At 40.9% G+C, this 21,761-nt stretch overlaps 1 protein-coding gene across 1 annotated transcript in view; it reads right to left on the minus strand.

The window, feature by feature from the left end:
• Nucleotides 1–5,566: 5,566 nt before the first annotated feature.
• The window catches only part of LOC124112167 (cadherin-23-like), a 31,850-nt gene continuing 15,655 nt past the window's right edge, over nt 5,567–21,761 (minus strand). Inside the window, exons 14-29 of the mRNA XM_048386245.1 lie at nt 21,349–21,542; nt 20,750–20,986; nt 18,806–19,050; nt 17,858–18,038; nt 16,540–16,951; nt 15,272–15,465; nt 14,573–14,809; nt 13,100–13,338; nt 12,607–12,769; nt 11,497–11,982; nt 10,681–10,797; nt 9,800–9,892; nt 8,822–9,026; nt 8,150–8,184; nt 7,830–7,899; nt 5,567–6,121 (exon numbers count right to left, since the gene is read on the minus strand). Of these exons, the coding sequence (XP_048242202.1) occupies nt 6,109–6,121; nt 7,830–7,899; nt 8,150–8,184; nt 8,822–9,026; nt 9,800–9,892; nt 10,681–10,797; nt 11,497–11,982; nt 12,607–12,769; nt 13,100–13,338; nt 14,573–14,809; nt 15,272–15,465; nt 16,540–16,951; nt 17,858–18,038; nt 18,806–19,050; nt 20,750–20,986; nt 21,349–21,542 (3,121 nt within the window). The 3' untranslated portion in view covers nt 5,567–6,108. The remainder of the gene's footprint in view (nt 6,122–7,829; nt 7,900–8,149; nt 8,185–8,821; nt 9,027–9,799; nt 9,893–10,680; nt 10,798–11,496; nt 11,983–12,606; nt 12,770–13,099; nt 13,339–14,572; nt 14,810–15,271; nt 15,466–16,539; nt 16,952–17,857; nt 18,039–18,805; nt 19,051–20,749; nt 20,987–21,348; nt 21,543–21,761) is intronic.

Consider the following 21,761-nt stretch of genomic DNA (forward strand, 5'->3'; position numbering starts at 1 on the left):
GTACGTGACAAATTCTGGGTCACCCTTTGTGTTTTAATTTTGAAATCACCTTGTACCAATTGATACATGGCATCATGAACTATAGTCGTGAATGTTCGGTGTTCGTTATACATGTACGAGGGCATATTCGTCCCCACTCGTAACTTTCCGTAACCTTTCGGTTTTTGCCCGAATGACAAACGAACGATCACGATTGACCCGGGGCAGTGATTCGACACGTATAGAAAGCAAACAGTTGTTAGACATATGTCATTCCGTCCATGGATAATAATATCTTTCATAGACCGCCTCCGTAGTCTAGAGGTAGAGCGTCCGCCCGGAGAGGGGAAGGTCCGGGGTTCGATCCCCCGCCGTGTCATGCCCCCCCCCCCCCCCCCCCCCCCCCCAAAAGATGTTACCCTGTCTGGCGCTCGGCATTAAGGGGCTAAAACAAGGACTGGTCGGCTCGGAGTCAGTATACTGTGTCTGAGTGGGGTAATCAAGTTAAACTGGGGCATGGTATCTCAGGGAGCTAGCACTATAAGTCGGCATCAGTCCGGTCTAGTACAAGCAGCCACACACACACACGCGCGCGCATGCACGTCGCTATATAAGTACAATAACCTTGGACGCGACGTTAAACCACATTTCACCTCACCTCTTTCACAGACACTATACCAACGTGTAGCCGTAATATGTAGTGTATAGAATATAAATTATATTTTAATTTAGTGATATATAGCTCTCACATTTATCACTGAATTGTAGGGGGCGTTCGCCACACAAGAAGGATTCCCACGAGGGTTAATAAAAGATCCCTTTTTGGTGAACCCGCAGTGGTATTGATGGAATAATGCCCAAAGCGGCGTAAAACCACACTCACTCACAGACCTTTAATACAATGCTGACGTATCATTAATGTCATGAAATATACTCTCTGGTCATACATAATACGTAAACGTATATTTTATACCTATTCTTGTGACGTACGATTTTACCTATTCTGTTAACTTATTTAGTCCTCAAAATTCGCGCTAAACGACACTTTCGCTATACGTATGCTATCTTTTTCACTCTGTACGGGACAGAGGGTGGCCGAGTGGTTGAGGTTGAATGACCGTGTTCTATTCCCCAGACGAGTACAGTATGTGGTGTCCTGGTAAAGTAAATGTTGGAATACCAACGCAACCGGCGTAAACCCCAAGGTACTCATAACTATTATTTTCATACATGTCCTTTATATTCATAACGCTTACCGATATACTTGTAATTACTGTGTTCTATATCATTTGTTATTAAGCTAACGTATTTGTCTCATAAATGTTACACTGGTGTATCTATAATGCAGCGTATATATAGTATTATTTATCGTGTATCGCATTTTTACTTTTAATGCCATCGTGTCTTAAAATTTCCATTAACACATAACTCTAGATGTATACCCAGATTATGATCGCATATCTAATAACATTAATTACCGCAAATAACAAAATCGTCAATATACATAAAAATGTATGTTTATTTCATTTTGTTTATTAATTTCTTTTAATCCTGTCAAATACATAGATACGCCAAAATGACGAGAGGAAGTGTTTCAAAGAGCACTATACGACTCTTGATCAAAAGTGGTTTGATCATTCAAGGAACATTCAAGGCCTTAGCAAATCTTTCAAAACATTTTATGGTAGACTTGTGGACTACATTTCCGAATTTAACGCACCAGTGACAGAAATTGTCTTATGCAATTCCCCATTTTGACTTATTAGATATGTTCCCATGTTTTTGTAGGTGAACAATTGACTTGCCTTTGCATGTGTTTGGTGCCACCAGTGTTATATCACTAATTACCATGGTTCATAAAGACATGCTCATGATATAGTCTGAATCGTACCATGGACTCTGCCTTCAGCAGAGATTATTATGAGTATGGAAATGGTTTTGTAACTTGTATTCAATATAATACTTATAATAATGATAGGTACACCAATATGGACATACATATATATATTTATCTTATATATTTTCACATAGTCAGTATCAAAGGTATGATTAAAATATCAATAAGCCAATACTTACATATTCTTGACTTTAGTGGGTGTCATTCACGACTTGAATGTACAAGCGGCTACTAGTAGTCAGCCAAGAGCTACTGTTAAGTGAGTAAGCAATGAAAGCGTCCAGCCTATCTCTCTATCAGTGTAACAGAAGACAGCCCAGGCAGGCAGCTAGATGCCCCCTCGCTCATAGATATTATTCATGTCTTACAAAAGAAAAAGCCCTTGATCATATGCAGATAGCATGGCGGTCATGGCGACGAAAAATATTATGGATGTAACCCTTTACGATATACATGAAAACAAACTGTTTCATATGTAGTCGCTATGAAAGTATGATCATATTCAAGTGTTGGCAAAAATGTACTGTGAAGTGATATATTTATGTGCATTGTATGTTTGGTAGTGTGTATGGTGACACAAACTAAGTTCAACAAATTTCCATCGGACAACGTAATTGGTGGAATTATCCCAACGGTACGTCCTTTTTCATTGAAAACACTTTCAAAAGAACCGTCTCGCTCTTTAGCTTGTAATCATGCTCGGCACGCCACTGCCTTTGAGACAGACAAAAGTAGACCCTCAAAAAGGAGGTGTCTCGTACCCTTATCAGAGCACTGCACCCAGGTATCAATAACGTGTTCTCCGTACAACGCCTTTGAAACTGCATTACTTTTGAAACTTAGGTAAGTAATAGTTAATATTTTAGAGGAGAGTTACACAGTTAATAGATATATATTTCTTCGTGAAACATCGAATTAACAGCGTAGGAACGTTTTTGTAGTAATAAATGTTTATCATTATCAGTATTATAGTGATTGTGTTGTTGGTAGGTTTACAAGTCGTGATGAAAGAAGAAGTTCTGCCCACCTTACATAACATTGTCTCGCACGAACTCTAAATAAACTGGGGGAGTTAAAAAGTGTGCCGATTTTGTTTTTTATGTAATTGAAATTTGAAATAACTCAGTCATAATAAACTGAGGGGATAAAGAAATTATTCCAAGTTTGTTTTTATGTAATCGAAAAACTGACATAAATATTGTTGATTATGTATATTTAACCATCACTCATTCCTGCAACAGTTTGTAAAAAGTAATCTGTGGCTGGGTAATTTTGTGAAAAAATAAATTGGTTCAATGAAGACTAGGGTTAGAAATGAATGTGCAGTCACATGACCCCTACCATGTTTAAAATGTAAAATTGTGTCGAAATTTTTTTTTTTTTTATATTTTCAAAGATAAGATGTCTAACATACCAATCAGCAGTTGTATATAATGCGAACGGGTTTTTTTAAATTTTGAAAAGTTTAAATTAAATTACATTTAAAAAAATAAAACTATGTAGAAGTATTCTTTGAGATCTGACAAGGCGCCTCTACAGGGTTTTTTAAACAATATCGCTAACTTAAGATATTTTCAATTGAAAACCAAACACATGATACGCTCAACTGAAAGGTATAGTTTCTTTTGCTCATCGGTATAGTTGGAATCGTACACTGGCAATGGACGCTGCTTTCAGCAGACATTTGTTATGATAAAGAAATGGTATTGTCGCTTTGATTTCCATCACAGAAACAAGTTAACAGACCCAGTCAGAAAGTAAACTATGTAACCCACCAGGAGATCTAATGGGTGAAAAATCACATTTTGATTTATTATTTTTAAAAACTACAGTATCTTGGAACCACAAAAATACAATTGACAAGTTTCAATTCATATGACACACGACATCAAACATTTGGACTCATTTTCTTCAAAGTCCCATTTTCAGGCTTATGACTGTTTATGTGATAATTGCAGTTTTTAGATATAATGTCTGATTAATTGAAAGTTGACAGAAATGCTGAAAGGCTTTGAAATAATAGGCTTGCTGACTTGGTTGATGCATGTCATTGTATACCAACTGCGTGGATCGATGCTCATGATGTCAATTACTGGATTGTCTGGTCCAGACTCGATTACTTACAGACCGCCGTCATTTTGCTGGAATATTGCTGAGTGCGGCGTTAAACAACAAACAAACAAACAAACAAACAAACGCAGTCAGGTTATCCGATCCTCATTAAAGACGCAGTGTCAAAATATATATGTTTTCATCGAACCTCCTAAATAATGGGCGGCAATGTCTGCTCTACCTTATCTTGCAACATACTGAAATGCTTTTCTGCAAGGTAATTGTAAATGTTTTCATATAATTTATTTGTTACTAAAAACGAAAAAATAATTATGCTGTTATGGACAGATTTACATGTCTATCAATAGTCTCATTGTACACTACTACACTGCGGTGCCCGTGAGGGTGCTATCGTCGCTTTTGTGTTTTAATCTTCTCTGAGATTGGGATTTAGCGCCTCTTATTCAAATAGAAGGATCACACATCTCTAGTTACATCATTCGATATGTTCGTGCACTGGTACCCGTATTTCGTAAGAGGCGACTAACGGGATCGGGTGGTCAGGCTCGCTGACTCGGTTGATGCATGTCATCGTATAGAGTTAGCTGTCTGGATCAAAATGAAGTCCCACATCACCTTTTCCTTCCCTAAACGGGAATAACGTGACATTCTTTTGTGAACAAAAATAGAGACAGCGAAGTTTAATTAAAATTTGAAAATGTAAATTTAAACTTAGAAATTGAATTTGAAACTGAATAATCTTTAGAAAGCCTGTGGGTCCATGTTCAGCTAACTGTTCTATACATCCACAAACAAGAGAGGAGTGTGCTTCCAGTAATAAATAAATAAAGTAAATAAATAAGAACATGGCCACAGTTATTATTTTCGTTGTGTTCATACAAGTTCATGGTGAGGAAACATCGAGTGTCGTAAAATAGAATAAACAGAAAAATATATCCCTTACATTTTGTGCACAATTTAAAAAAACAAGTAACAACCTTATAACGCAGAAAACAGATATAAAACATCAATTTCAAACATTTAACTCAATTTCGTAAAATTTCATATACTATAACAAGATTAAGGTCAGTCGCAAATGCATACGCCATGGTCAATGCCTTGACAACAAACATTCCAGAAATATTCCTACATATAACAAACACCAAGACTGTTATAATGATGTATCTGGTTTAAAACATGCTTGTATACACGTAAACACACTGAGGTACCCACCATGGTAGGATGGAAACACGCGTAACAACACAACCAAAGCACACATATCATGAATTTTGAATTTATGCCGGAACTACTTTCAGTCAGTTTCAATAGCATTCGTCACCACTCGCCCCTTTCCGTAACCTGCAAGAAGACTCGTCCCCCTATCGGTGAATGTTATGTGCGAAAATACGACAAACCAATCAGAATGCGCGCATGATTTCAAGTTCTTCGTCAAAGAATCGCTCAGAAATAATTTTTGATTTTACATATCTCTTGCATCTAAAATTATACCCAAGACACATTTAAATGTGTTCAATCATACCGTATAATTCCGCACTTCCCGATGTGCTTTAAATTGCATCTGAAATATATATGATATGTGGGGAACTATATGTGAACCATTACACAACGAGTTGACAATTGTTTTGGGTATGCCCGTTTGCGCAAAGACGGATCCCGGTTGCAAAAATGGCCACGAGAGGGGCACGAGTCGCTATTCGGCTTGTCCCGGAATAACACGAGTTGGTCACGAATGTTTCAATGGTACTATGTTCCAGACGAAGACATGTCACATCAATAGGAAAATATATAATGAATAGAAAAACTGTCTATTCTTCTTCAAACAACACCCTTTTCTTATCTCGTGGCCCGGAGTTGTTGTGTCACTCATTTTTCCATGTAACTCGACGAGATAATGTTGTTTGACAAGAAAAAGCAAGTAGTAGTGAAATTATAACATTCGGTCTATACCACATCACACAATGAATCACCCCTAAATGTAGGAACAGGTTATGAAGAAGACGGTCAGCATCATGACGTCATCGTGAAGACATTTTCATAAAGGTGTTTGCATTAAAAATAGTAGAAATCGTGAAGGTTTTGTGTGCGCGATGAATGAAGTTAATCCTGGAGATTTGACGTGTGTTGTACCGTCAGGAAAACCTTCTCATTTCATCACTGTGTTACCCCTTTCCACTGAAAGAAAACAAACAAACGCTGAACAACAAGTACCATCTTTGAACGTCTTTTGGTATGACGTGGCCGGGAATTGAACCCCGGACCTTCACCCTCTCCGGGCGGACGCTCTACCACTAGACCACGGAGGCGGTCTCATGAAAAAAGGAACATCGCTGCTTATTTATGTAATATCGAGGCATGACACTTTAAGCCTGAAGTTGAGCAGGCCGTAGACGCTCAACACTATATTGTTTGTTTGTTTGTTTGTTATCGCCGAACTCAGCAATATTCAAACTATTTGACGGCGGTCTGTAAATAATCGAGTCTGGACCAGAAAATCCAGTGATTGATATCATGAACATCGATCCACGAAATTGGGATACGATGACATGCATCATCAAGTCAGCGAGCCTGACCACCCGATCCCGTTAGCCGCCTCTTACGACAAGCAGACTCGCCTGTTACGACAAGCATGGGTTGCTGAAGACCTATTCTAACACGGGTCTTCACGGATCTCATGACTATGGCGAGACTAAGGAAACAGGTATGGTGCTCACAGACCAAGGATCGTAATTTGGGTGAATATGAAATCGAATATAGAACAAGAGCATCAGGCTACCTATGAGCCACAGCTCCAGCACCTTCGTTGCAGCATCACCTACCACTGCCAGAAGACGATGGGCCCACCAGGATGACCGTGGTCAATGTTCGCCACAGTCTGCCAGCAGTGAGTGGCCCGGGAATCGCAACTACGATTCTGAATACATGACACTTTTTATGGATAAAACTTATTTTATTCTTTGTCACGACGTTGCAGAGCTACTTCTTCCTCCTTCATCAGGTGAGTGAGTGAGTTGGGTTTAACGTTCCAGTTATACAGCGGCGTGTCGGTTTAATGTTGGAGGAAAGCCCGAAGTGATGCAGGTCTCAGACGTTTACCACTTCGGTGAAACCCACGAGCACGGGTATGGTGCTGACAAACCTAGAAACATAATCGGGGCGAACCGGGTTTCGAACACACAATCATAGGTTTCTGGCGTGCCCAAGGGACGCAACTCTGTACAGCGAATCGGGGCGCCTTAGACGACTGGGCCACCCGTGCCCCCTTCATCAGGTGATTCATTTATGATTGATGGTTTGTTGTTTAACGCCGCACTCAGCAATATTCCAGCTATATGACGGCGGTCTGTAAATGATCGAGTCTGGACCAGACAATCCAGTAATTGATATCATGAGCATCGATCCACGCAATTTGGATCGATGACATGCATTAACCAAGTCAGCGAGCCTGACCACCCGATCCCGTTAGTCGCCTTTTACGGCAAGCATAGTCGCCTTTTACGGCAAGCGTGGGTTGCTGAAGACCTGTTCTACCCCGGAATCTTCACGGGTATCATCAGGTGAATGCTGAGTAGATGCATAGAGTTAATATACATGAACCTATGAGGGAGATCAATCAGTGCAGCAGCATCGGTCAGAAGAACACCAGGACCAACAACCATCTTACCGTTCTAGCTCTGAAAGGTCGCGACAATGTGTCATGTATTCATGTTCTTCCAAATTCTAAATGCTTATCAAAGACTTTGCTAAGATTCTGGCTAACTATACACTTGGCTCGGCAGTCACAACCACAAGGATTCTTCCTTATATGACAACGCGTACCATTCAACTGCGATATTTTTGTAATTCTCACTGACACAAATTATAACACGGGTACTGAACTTACAAGTCTTCAATCTTCAGACCGTAGTCATCGCTGCCGATGCCCCTCTCAACGCTGTTCGTTCTGGGTTGAACTAGAGTATAGAAATGAGTGAATGAGTGAATGTTTTTTTATGCCGGTCTGTAAATAACTGAGTTTTGACCACTTTGTCTAGGTTGGATGACACTCAATCAAACACTCGTTAGTCAGGAAACCCTTACAGTCGAGACCCTGTAAGTCAGGAAAACCCTTATAGTTCACACCCCGTTAGTCAGGAAACCCTTACATTCCATACCCTGTTAATCACCCCGTTTCACTGAGTCGTGATACAATATCAACCTTACCTTTATTTATCGGCGTTGATTGTGGGACTTTTGTTCTGAAAAAAAGCAAAATTCATGAACTGCTTATTGAAACACACACACGAAATAAGTAAACAAATCACCCTATTAACGTGAGCAAACGTAAAGACAGGGCTATCACTCTGGTATTGATAAACAGGGATTCCTGTCAATGCAGGTTCAAGTCTCTAACGGGGCCACGGGGACCCGCGTTCAACTCATCTGAGGCGCCGTAATTCGCTTTTGCAGGGTTGCGTCCCTTATTTATTTTATATTTATGAACTTATTGATTTTGATTTATTTATACGTTTGTTGTATTTTATTTATTTTGAAATTTATTTTATTTAATTTTTATGTATGTGTTTTTGTAAAAACAATATTGTTGGTCATAGTTTGTTTTGGGGTGTGTGGGTGGGTGGATTGGTGAGGCGGTGACAACTTTTATTATGATTGAAATGAATTAAGGGACAAACACATTGTGGCACTGTGGCTGTCTAGCGAATGTAGTCGTATGCAACTATCGCCAGCCTAATCAAACCCTAGAGGCTACTGTAAACATATAGAAATCATAACTTTCTGTTCCAATCTTACTCTTATGCCGTGGAATATGACAAGACCAAACGCCATCTTAAGTATGAGACAACGCTGGTTGTGAACGTGACAAGCTATACGTACAGAGCATTTTTCAGGTACACCGCAACCATCGCCATTATCATCATGGACATGACAACGACGAGAGCTCGCATGGCCCACACTTCCGCTGCATAGCCTGCATCTGTGTCGGCAGCAGCTGCAGCAGCGGTTGTAGTGTTGCTGCACACACAGGGGGATGCCGTGACGTCGCTTGGACAGGTTACAGGTTTCGTCGTTGTTGTTGAAACTGAAAATATATGTTCATTGTTATTGCTGAAGGCAGAGGTGACTAGATACGCCAGATAGAACCTAGAGTTGGATCGAGACGGTCTGCATCTTAATGCAATGTTTCATACTGTGGTTTGTCTTTTGTACCTTTGTGGATACACAACTCAGAACACTGAGAACATATATATATATACTCTCTTGTTTGTTTGTTTGTTGTTTAACGCCGACTCAGTAATATTCCAGCTATATGACGGCGGTTTGTAAATAATCGAGTCTGGACCAGACAAACCAGTGATTGACATCAGCATCATCGCTATACGTTATTGGGATACGATGCCATGCATCAACCAAGTCAGCGAGCCTGACCACCCGATCCCGTTAGTCGCCACGCCTCGAGGCGTGCGGCGTTAAACAACAAACCAACCAACAACCAAATTGTGTGTGGCTGCTTGTACAAGTTCGGACTAATGCCGGTTTTATTGTGGTAGCCTGCTGAGATACCATGCCTCAGTTTAACGTAAGTACCTCATTTGGACATAGAATACTGACTCTAAGCCGACTAGTCCTTATTTTATTTTAAGTCGAGCGCGAGGCAAGGTAGCAACATGTATCTTTCAACGTCTTTTGGTATGACGCGGCCGGGGATCACCGACTTCCGCTCTCCGGGCAGACGTTCTATCCACTAGATCATTGAATTAGTAAGGCCAGTGGAATAACAGTGATCAAATCCATGGAACAAAACCAGTGAGCGAGAGAATGAGGTGAATCATGACGTCACATCTTTCTACTTACCAGGTGATGTGGCGTTGTTGCATACACAGGCTGCTGCCGTCGGCGTGGTTGTTGTGGTGGTTGTCGTGGTGGTTGTGACAGAAGTAGTTTGATCTGAAGTATTTTGGGTAGAGGTATTAAAAAATAATTCATGGCTGTCATGTCACGGCTGTCAGCTCAATGTGGGAGGAGAACCCGAGGTGAAACCCGGGGAATTATTAACACACCAACATAAAATACTGACACGCGTAAGGGGCTTAACTCTGAACAGCGAACTGTGAAGGCTTAGGCGATCTTTCTGTATCGTGTTTGTTTATTTGTTTGTTGTTTAACTCCACAATTGCCCGTGAAGATCCGGGGTAGAATAGGTCTTCAGCAAACCATGCTTGCCGTAAAAGGCGACTATGCTTGTCGTAAAAGGCGACTAACGGGATCGTGTGGTCAATCTCGCTAACTTGGTTGATGCTTGTCATCGATCCCAATTGCGTGGATCGATGCTCATGATATCAATCACTGGATTGTCTGTTCCAGACTCCATTATTTACAGACCGCCGTCATATAGCTGGAATATTGCTGAGTGCGGCGTTAGACAACAAACAAACAAACAAACATAACTCCACAATTAGCAACATTCGACGATATGAAGGTGGCCTGTAAATTATTGAGTCTGGACCAGACAGTCCAGTGATTGATATCATGAAAAACGATCTACGACGTCGGTGTACGATGACACGCATTAACCAAATCACAGAGCCTGATCACCCGCCTCTTCCGACCAGCATAGGTTTCTGGAGGCTTATTCTAACCCGACACCCCGAGAGGTTTTATATCGTTATACTTATACTGTAGGCGTGCATTTGGAAATTTATGAGATTACAAATCTACTCATTCTCCTGACTCACCGTTAACCGTCGAATTGCTGTTGCAGTTGCACGTCACATTTGGGCACGGGGTGTTTGTTGTTGTAGTTGTCGCAGACGTTGTCGCAGACGTTGTCGTTGAAACAGACGTTGTGTTATCTGAAAATGTCAATCACATTGTCGTACGAGAGGCTGCTCAGGTTGCTGGAGGGCGGGATACCACCGGGGAGCTATATAACGAACCTGAAATCAAGCTATAGAACAGCAGCCATATATAAACGTTTATGGTATCAAATTACATTGGTATTTTTCGGATGACGACGCGATGTTTATATTAATTAGTGAGAGAGCTGGGTCTAACGCCGCTTTGAACAGCAATTATTACCTATTTCAAGGCATGCTAGCCAAAAAGTGACCGTGAGCGCTCGGGTTATAATGCACAATGTTAAGAAACCAAATATCATAATCGTGGCGAATGCGGGATTCGAACCCAAGATCTGCGGATCCTGGTGCGTGAACCTAGTGTTGTTAGAACTGAATACAGGTGGGGTGAGGTGAAATGGGATGCTTGTACTAGTCCGGTCGCTTTTCAAGTGCTAGCCTACTGAGATACCATGCCGCAGTTTAACATGGATACCCCACTCAGACACAGTATACTGACTAATTAAGAGCCGATCAGTCCTTTTTTTTATCCCCTTAATGCCGAACGCCAGGCAGGGAAACAACAAGTACCATCTCAAGACGTATTTTGTTTTGACGCGCTGGAGATCGAACCACCGACCTTCTGCTCTACACTCTAACTCTACAAATACATATAGATATAAATATGAACAAGATCTGCTGCTAGTGACAACATACCGCAATTCTCAAACAGCACCAACAAGTGACATTTCCCCTCAAGGTCGACATCGGACGCTGTCACAACCACTGACTGAGCCAGATCCGAAACAGCGCCACCCGTGGGGAAGTCCGACAGAGTTACCGCCCCTGATACTGAATCGACATTTAGGTAAGGATTGGCATCGATGGTATAGCCCACACTTGGTCCGTCTTCGTCATCTGCCTTCAGCGTCATGAGCTCACTACCCACATCGTCGTTGCAGCCCACGTTGGCAGTGTAGGAGACATCTTTAAACGCCGGTGCTATGTCGTTGATGTCGTTGATGTTCACTCGCAGTACTGCTGTTGATGTTCTAGGGACAGTTCCCTTGTCTGTGGCGTTGATGGTGATGTCATAGTAACTCGCACCTCCAGTGGATGGATCAAAGTCCAACTCCGTTGCCGTTGTCAGAACGCCAGTGTCACAATCAATAGTAAATTTCTCAGGAGCATCAGTGTTGGAATCTGCAAAACAATAATCCGGGCCGCGAGGATTATTACAAAAATTATTATTGACATGGTTGAACTTATTAAATCCTGTAAGCTTAATAATATTATTCCTTTGGTTGTGAGGTAAGGGAGTTATTCAAGTCTCAAAACGAGTGAAAAGATATGACCACCAGATATGACGTCACATCATATACTAGTATATGAATTCAGAGTCTCATAGCTCATGAACTATATTATTTTCCCTTCTGCCCACTTCTTTCGGGAATGTTAAAGCTCAAAATGAAGCAAGTCTAGATTTTCCTCAGGTTCTGAATCTCCTTTCTCACTGGGGCTGCTTTTCGAAGTTTTTTGTTTCCATCAAAAAGATTTCTATTCAGAGACTAAGCGTTAGTTTAATGAATTTAGTATATTGACATTTTAATGTTCAGAGAAGACATGGTATCCTCACTAAACCTATTCCTATAAACTTAATACTTCCGTGAGTCTATCAAACGCTAAGTGTCAAATATTTGTGTCAGAATCCATACAATTCTATAGTTCTTGCTCGGAAAATACACACATTCTGGCATCCATACAGTGTCCAATAACGCGTGTCGTCCATTATCAGCTGTCATTGTGTATAATTCCAAACACGCCTACCCGAGAGAACTGACGTAATGTCATACGTCACAACGCCGTCTTCTCCGAGGTCCGCGTCAGTGGCGTGAACGGTGAGGACTTCAAAACCAGGCTCAGTGTCTTCCGGGAGGCTCTTTTCGGTAACACTCTCCAGTACAGGGTCATATTCATTCTCCGGGATTATCTATTTTGGTGTGCAGATAAAGTTAAGCTTTGGTTTTGTCACTGTTTCACAGATTGTTTTACAATAAAACATAGTTTTAATTATTTGAAACGTTCGGGTAGCCCAGTGGTTAAAGCGTTCTATCGTCACGCCGAAGACCCGGGTTCTTTTCCCAAAACAGGTACAACGTGTTAAGCCTAATTTATGGTGATGATGCTGGACTATTGCTAAAAGCGGCGTAAAACAATACTCACTCACTCACTTCTTCTTAAAGGCATTTACAAAACTACCGTTATAGTTCATAAACCCCTTATATAGTCTCGCCGTGAAAGCTGAGTCGTTTTTTCCTACCTCAACTACGACTACGGAGACGCCCGTTCTGGCATCTGTTGCGTGGTCGACGACGGTGACAGTGACGGAATACGTGAAGTCGACTGCCTCTGCTTCCTCGTAGTCCATGGGTTGTGCGTAGAGGACGTTTCCGTCAAGTCGGAACAAGTTGTGCGTGTTGCCGTCGGTGATGTTGAAGCTAAACTCGCCATTTATGCCATCATCAGCGTCCGTAGCCTCGAGCGTCAGCAGATCGGTCTCTGAATCAATCGTATAAATATATTACTACACTTCCTTATTTGATGATAATTCTTTTGCTGTGTACTCGTGAAGATCCGGGTTTGAACTGATCTTCAGCAACCCCTGCTTATCGTAAAAGGCGACTAACGGGATTGGGGGTTCAGGCTCGCTCACTTGGTTGATACAATTACGTGGGCCGATGCTCATGATGTCAATCACTGGATGGCCTGGTCCAGACACGATCATTTACACACCGCCGTCATATAGCTGGAATATTGTGTGAAAACAAAAAATATTTTTGCTGGGAGTAGAGTGATCACGAATGAAGTCGTGCCAAGATCCGCTGAAAAAGGTTCGAATCCAGGATTCATCATGATTATGATCCCTTGTTTAAAAGCATCATATATGTTTAAAGCGGCGCTTAAACCATCTCACTCACTCACTCACTCACGATACTGAACACGTGACCTCAGTCATGAACGATGTCTCGTTTAAGACTATAATTTATCATTTTACATTTAAATCGGAATGTAGAATTATGTTCCCTGATTTGATTATCTTGACTTGTGTCATGAGATGAAATTATATACAACGAACAATGTAACTCAAATCGAGAATAAAAACGGAGTATGTCCTTTATTTTGTTTTAAATAGATATGTCATAGTCATATATATTTGAGACCCCAGAAAAGGTCTTCAGTAACCCGTGCTTGCCGTAAAAGGCGCTGTCGATGCATGTTATCTTATCCCAACTGCGATCATCGATGCAAAACCATCTATTCTAACAGTACATTTAATATTCTCTGTTTCAAATATATGATTTGTTTGTTTGTTGTTTAACGCCTCACTCAGCAATATTCCCGCTATATGACGGCAATCTTTAAATAATCGAGTCTGGACCAGACAATCCAGTGATTGATATCACGACCATCGATCTACGCAATTTGGATACGACGAAGTGCATCAACCAATCCCGTTAGTTGCCTCATACGACAAGCACGGGTTGCTGAAGACCAATCCTATTGTAGAGGGGCGGTCGGGTAGCCTGGTGGTTAAAGCGTTCGCTCGTCACGCAGAAGACCCGGGTTCGATTCCCGACATGGGTACTATGTGTGAAGCCAATTTCTGGTGTCCCCCGCCGTGATATTGCTGGAATATTGCTAAAAGCGGCGTAAGACCATATTCACTCACTCACTCACTATTGTAGAGTGTATTAATGCATATATTTGATATAAAAGTATATCAAGTGTCTACCTGCTGCCGCTTGCTCTGTTACCTTCACCCTATGTATAGCACTGGAGAAGGTGGGCGTGTTATCGTTGACGTCAGTGACGACTATATCCAGAGCTTGTGTCCCGGTATGACCGGCTACGTCAGTGACGTGCAACTTGACGTCCAGTGACGCTGATGTTAAAGTCTCGTAGTCCAGGTGTCGCTCGAGGGACAGCTGACCAGTTGTACCATTGATAGCCAACAAGTCACTATCGCCACCTGGTGGAGAACAAACTGAGTGTTCTTCAAAAATTACAAAATGCACGGTAACCTCTCAATTTAGATGGGACACAGGTGGCCCAGTCGTCCAAGGCACCACAATTAGCTGTGCAGAGTTTCGTCCCTTGGGCACACCAAGAAGTCATGATCGTTCGATTCTCGGTTTTTCCCGATTACTTTTCTTGGTTTGTCAGCACTAAAGAGGTAAACGTCAAAGACCTGCATCACTTCGGGCTTTCCTCCCATATAAAGCAGATACGCCGTGATGTAACTGGAATACTGTTAAAAGCGGCATTAAACCCAACACACTCACTCGATTTAGATCAAAGTCAACACGCAGGCAGGGTTGGTGTTCTACCAGTTACTGTTTGGGCAAACACTATTGCGAACATGAGTAAATTGTGCCACACGGCAACTTCCACTTTCCTGGATGATACAATCGGATTATCAAAAGATTAAAACCTTGTAGACTGTAGGTGAGGGTGTCGTTCTCATCCGCGTCGCTGACGAAGTAGCCTCTCGCGACGTCCGTCCCCACTGGAATCTCTTCCGGAATGTATATCACCTTGGTAACCGTGACAACAGGAGTCTCGTCGTTGGAGTCCAAGACATGGACTACTAGAGTTTGGTCAACCGTGTACTTTCCATCTGTGGCGCTGAATGACAATTTGGTGTTAGCAGGCAAATATCAAATGTTACAAAATAGCTATTTTACGATTGAAACAAAAAACACGGCTGAAACTGTTTGGATAATAGCTGCATATGCATCTTTGACTGATCATCCTAAAATGTCAATGTCGAAAAAAGTCCATGTTTCGGATTTCCTTTACGCACGCATTTTGTTACAGGTAACAATATGTAAAGATAAATACACGGTTGATGATGGTGGTTAAAAATGAATCAAACAAGACGTGACGTGAAATGGGGTTTAACGTCGCGTCCAAGATTATTGCACTTATATAGCGACTGCATTTACGTGTGTGTGTTTGTGTGGCTGCTTGTACTAGTCTGGACTGATGCCGATTTATTGTGCTAGCTCACTGAGATACCATGCCGCAGTTTAACATGAATACACCACTCAGACACAGTATACTGTCTCCGAGCTGACAAGTCCTTGTTTTCTCCCCTTAATGCCGAGCGCCAGACAGGGTAACAACAAGTACCATCTTTTAACGTCTTTTGGTATGACGCGTCCGGGGATCGAACCCCGGACCTTCCGCTCTCCGGGCGGACGCTCTACCACTAGGCCACGGAGGCGGTCGAAACAAACAAGAAATGGTTATTCAGTGGTAATGTATTTGTAACGGGTAGCTGTGTTTTAAGACCTAAAGTTGGAAGTTTTTCGGCGACTGTTTTCAGCCTAGTAGCCAGGAACGTTTTGATAACGTTTGTAATAATTCGGGTCAAATCCAATTTTCAAGTGTATACATTCTTTTGCCCGGCATTGTATTTTACATACTGGTGTAAATTAATAAGGGAATATTTAGTTTAAGACACAGACAATTGAGAAACATGATATAATATCATGGTTCCCTGCCTTGTTTACCAAATACGCATTAGAAACAATGCGCACAAACATCTCAACATTCATTCTGACATTTCAAATGTACTGAAAGTAAAGCTTATTTCACTATATATTTTCTTTTTCCTTTATTCGTTTCATCAGTATATTTGCCATGCGGAAGTTTTGATCTATTGCACAGAAATTGTTTTTATTTATTTTTAAATACCTGACTGTAAGTGTGTGACACCGTTGAAACTCAAAGTCAAGTTGTTGTTCGACCTTCAACATTGACCCGTCAACCTTGAACTTGGTATCAGAAGTGCTGAAGGTCACTGCATCTCCATCGACGTCATCAGCCATCAGATAGACGACGTCCTGTCCGACACTGGCGTTTTCAAAAACGTCAACTTCCTGATCAGTGATGTTCCACACGGGCGGGTTGTCATTAATCCCCGTTACCTCCACGCGCAATGCACCATGGGTGGAGCGAGGGGAAGAGCCTGCGTCCGTAGCAGTGATGTTGACGGTGTAGTAGTTGACGCCGCCTGTTGCGGCATCAGCGTCCAGCTGGCTAGAAACTCTCAGCTGCCCAGATGAGGCATCGATGGTAAACAAACCGTCTTGCTGGACGCCAGAATCTAGAAAACAGTTCAGGGTCATTCACCAGGGCATTCATGAAGGCATAGATAGGCATTTCGGAGATGGAAGAACATGAATACATGACACTTTTAGGGATAACAACTTCTTTTATTCTTTATCACTCACTTGTAGCTTCATCTCCATGTTGATTTTGCTATCCATAAAACGTATCATATGTCAGTGCGTTCATATCGATTTTCACACAAAGACTGGGAGGTCAGCCAGTTTCAGCGGCGCATATTGTTAAGATTCGAGATCACATTGATACATATATACAAAAAGTAGTGCCATGGTACTGTAGCTCACAGATACATTCGGAATTAGATGCAGCCCTCAATCAAGGACATTTTGTCTGTTTCATAAGTGATCTTCATATTACATGTATAGACATGTAGCTGTGCGATGTGGTAGTGCCATGTGAGAGGGCAGTATGAAATGTATTGGATAGAGAAATATACGGGATTCTGGGTTTCTGGGTTTCTGGGTTTCTAGGTTTCAACTCTGAAATCATCACTCACCAATGGGTTTACCGCCATGTTCATATTTATAAGCTGAGAAGAATTGACTTTGACTGGATCATTGGAAAATTGGGGTACTTATGTTCAAGTTAAGGAGAGAATATGTGCTCAGCACAGCAATGACTGATACCTAGTTGATTGACACTGAAACAACGCAATTCCCTATTGCGAATATCAATGCTCATGATGCTCATGATGTTAATCACTGGATTGTCGCTGGAATATTGCTGAGTGCGGCGTTAAACAACAAACAAACAAAGCATATTGAACTGTTTGTTTATATTTCAACATTTCTCAACAAATCTGTAACGAAACAAGAAAAAACGTTCTGTGATTGTTTCTTATATTACGTCACTGCTTGTCATGAATTCTTTCAAAATGTCTCACCTGATATCACTGATTGGATGCCATAAGTCACGTGACCATCACTGCCAAGATCAACGTCTGTCGCCACGAACGTGTTGACAACAGCTCCTACATCAGCATCTTCAGCAACGGAGACTTCGACAAAGTGGCCGTCGCCAACAATATCCTCAAACACCGGTGTGTGCTCGTTCACAGGGAGGACCTGAAGATCCAAGTAATGTGCTCAACAAGCTCAATCACGTGTCAACCATGTTTGAAACTCGGCAAAGTGATTACTGACGTCACAGTAGATGACAAAGCGAATTGTTTATTTCTTTCGTCGTCTACAGTGGCCTCAACGGCGATTATTTTTTAATGATGATAATGATGATGATGATGATGATGATGATGATGGTGATGATGATGGTGATGATGATGACGATGATGACGACGATGATGCTAAATTAATAAATAAATAAAAAACAATTTCCTTATCAAACGAGAAGCAAAAGTCAATCACAAGTTGGCACATGAAGGTTTTACTAATTGTCTCATACTGTATTAAATGAGTGAGTGAGAATAGTAACACATAATTCAGCACTATTTCAGCAACATCATGACGAGGGATACCAAAGATGGGCTTCACACATCGTACTCATTTCGTAAATCGAACCCGGACCTCGTCTACATATATATGATATAAATTTATATACTGCGGGTATCCAGGTACTAGCATCTGCTCAAATGCCGTTTTATTTGTTCCCCGACCAGTGGATCCGCTTGCATTCCCGTTTTATCATTCTCAACTCCCTGGAGAGTATACACGGACTCGTATACAAGGTGTGGTCGAAAACTGGATCTGAACCAAAGGATCCTGGCAGCAAAGTTCAAAACTCTCCAGAGCGACCTGCTGGACAATAGTTTAGAGGAACAAAAAACAATAGGTATATTTTTAAAAATTCTAGTTTACGATATGCCGGGCCACAATACCTTGACCGTGACGATAGACGTCGAGGTGAGACGTGGTTCACCAGCGGGGTTGTCGACGGCCACAATTTGGACGTTGTACACGAAGTTCCAGTCATCAATGGCCTCGTAGTCTATGGGGTCTCCCCCTGTCAGAAGTTGGGTTCCAGAGATCTGGAACTGGTTGGTCGCTGTCTCCAGATCTAGTACCACAACCCCATATTCCCAACTGTCCAGGTCGGTGCAGGCAATGTCGGCGATGACGATACCTGCAAATAGCAATGAATCCACTCAAGTAGGGATGTTTTCGGTTTGATAATCACTGCAATCAATATTTTTTTTAAATAACATTAAAGTGTCATAAGGTTTCTACGAAAACGATACAAAATATGATTCGCGAGGTTGTGAACGTGAAATTGTTGTAATTTTACTACATGTATTTTACGAATAGTATCACAAAAAATACGTCGTGAAAGATCGATATTATCATAATGTTGGACTTAATGCGATACTAACACACTGTGTATATAACGTTGTGATAAAGTTACAAAACATATACCTATCTCGTGATGAGGATCACAATGTTTGTCTTGTGATACTAAAGTTACATAACAATGTTTGCCGTGTGATACTATAGTTACATAACAATGTTTGTCTTGTGATACTATAGTTACATAACAATGTTTGCCGTGTGATACTATAGTTACATAACAATGTTTGCCGTGTGATACTATAGTTACATAACAATGTTTGTCTTGTGATACTGTAGTTACATAACAATGTTTGTCTTGTGATACTATAGTTACATAACAATGTTGTCTTGTGATACTATAGTTACATAACAATGTTTGTCTTGTGAAACTAAAGCTACATAACAATGTTTGTCTTGTGATACTATAGTTACATAACAATGTTTGTCTTGTGATACTATAGTTACATAACAATGTTTGTCTTGTGATACTATAGTTACATAACAATGTTTGCCGTGTGATACTATAGTTACATAACAATGTTTGTCTTGTGATACTTTAGTTACATAACAATGTTTATCTTGTGATACTATAGTTACATAACAATGTTTATCTTGTGATACTTTATTTACATAACAATGTTTGCCGTGTGATACTATAGTTACATAACAATGTTTGTCTTGTGATACTATAGTTACATAACAATGTTTGTCTTGTGATACTATAGTTACATAACAATGTTTGTCTTGTGATACTATAGTTACATAACAATGTTTGTCTTGTGAAACTAAAGCTACATAACAATGTTTGTCTTGTGATACTATAGTAACATAACAATGTTTGTTTTGTGATACTATAGTTACATAACAATGTTTGTCTTGTGATACTATAGCTACATAACAATGTTTGCTTTGTGATACTATAGTTACATAACAATGTTTGTCTTGTGATACTATAGTTACATAACAATGTTTGCTTTGTGATACTATAGTTACATAACAATGTTTGTCTTGTGATACTATAGTTACATAACAATGTTTGCTTTGTGATACTATAGTTACATAACAATGTTTGTCTTGTGATACTATAGATACATAACAATGTTTGCCTTGTGATACTTTAGTTACTTAACACTTACTTCACTTCTTCACAATACTAACTTCACGATGCGATAACATCACAAAATCTATCGCGCTGTTCGACAAAAACCCTCACGTGGGTACACAGTGTGAACATTCTTTCCGGTGTCCCCCGTCATGATATTACTGGAATATTGCTAAAAGCGACGCAAAATAATACTCACTCATTCGCTCGATAAAACAAGCCGCAATGGTATCGATGTAGAATTCTTGTCTCTTGTTTCAATATGGCTAACGACGCATCCGGGACAGTTTCCATAGCCATCCTAAATATTCGTAATTAATTTAAGGGGCCATTCGTTAACGCGCGCAATAACCGAGTTAGGGTTGAAGGGTGCAATAGCGAGAGAACACTCTACCTTCATCGGAATTCTCCGTGATGTTCACCTGCCCTGTGACGTCACACACAGGTGCGTTGTCGTTCATGTCGACGACGGTGAGGTTCCAGCTGACAGAGGTCTGAAGGCCGGCGGAGTCGGTGACGGTTAGAAGAAGGTCATCGATGAAGGACGCATCCCCAGGGCTATCACGGTCAATTCGTTTAGCAATGATCAGTTCTCCGGACGATTCCAAGTTAAAATTATCCGCACCGGATCCTGCATTTAATAACATAATGGTCATTATTTATTTACGTTTCTGTTGTTGTTGACCAATTGTCGGACCAATGTGTGCATGCATACGACGGATACCTACGTACCATATAAATAGATGTTACATAAATTCGTTGTCCAACGGTCCCTAGGGTGACGTGGTTTGCTGATCCTCTTTGTTTGTGGCATAAACTAACCTTGAAGGTACATCAGTCCATTCCCCCTCGGGACCGATGGAGATCTTATAAGAGTTCAAAATACCCCTAACATACAACACGAGCCTTCAAAATACCCTTTTCAGTTTTGTTACTAAATATAACCATATGGAAGTGAATAAACATCAGTCTGTCATGCAATTCGATACATACCTGACAACGTATATGTGACAGTGTCGTTTACATCCGGGTCACTGACAGAGAAGAACCATCCAATTCCCATTCCTATAGGCTGTTCTTCAATCAGAGTCAGGGGAGGTAATAAAGTTACTTCCGGTGCTTCGTCCATGACGTTTAAGACATGGATGGTGATTGAGATGTTGCTTACGTGAGTTCCGTCCAAGGCACTTCGGGAGAATATAAAAGATTATTTTAAATCTTTGTCTCAATCCTTATTATGAAGGCAATTATGAGGTTCATTTTTTTGTGTTTGCAGGCAACATAAACTTAAATGAAAGTGAATCAGTTTCGGACAAAGGCCTTTTTTTTAATTCTCAAGTTGTTCATGCAAAATTTTATGAATGAAGAAATAATTAAAATTCAAGAATAGATACAAGTATTTTTTC

Source organism: Haliotis rufescens, unplaced genomic scaffold, assembly GCF_023055435.1.
Source record: "Haliotis rufescens isolate VD_foot unplaced genomic scaffold, xgHalRufe1.0.p SCAF_6, whole genome shotgun sequence".
NCBI lineage: Eukaryota > Metazoa > Mollusca > Gastropoda > Lepetellida > Haliotidae > Haliotis > Haliotis rufescens.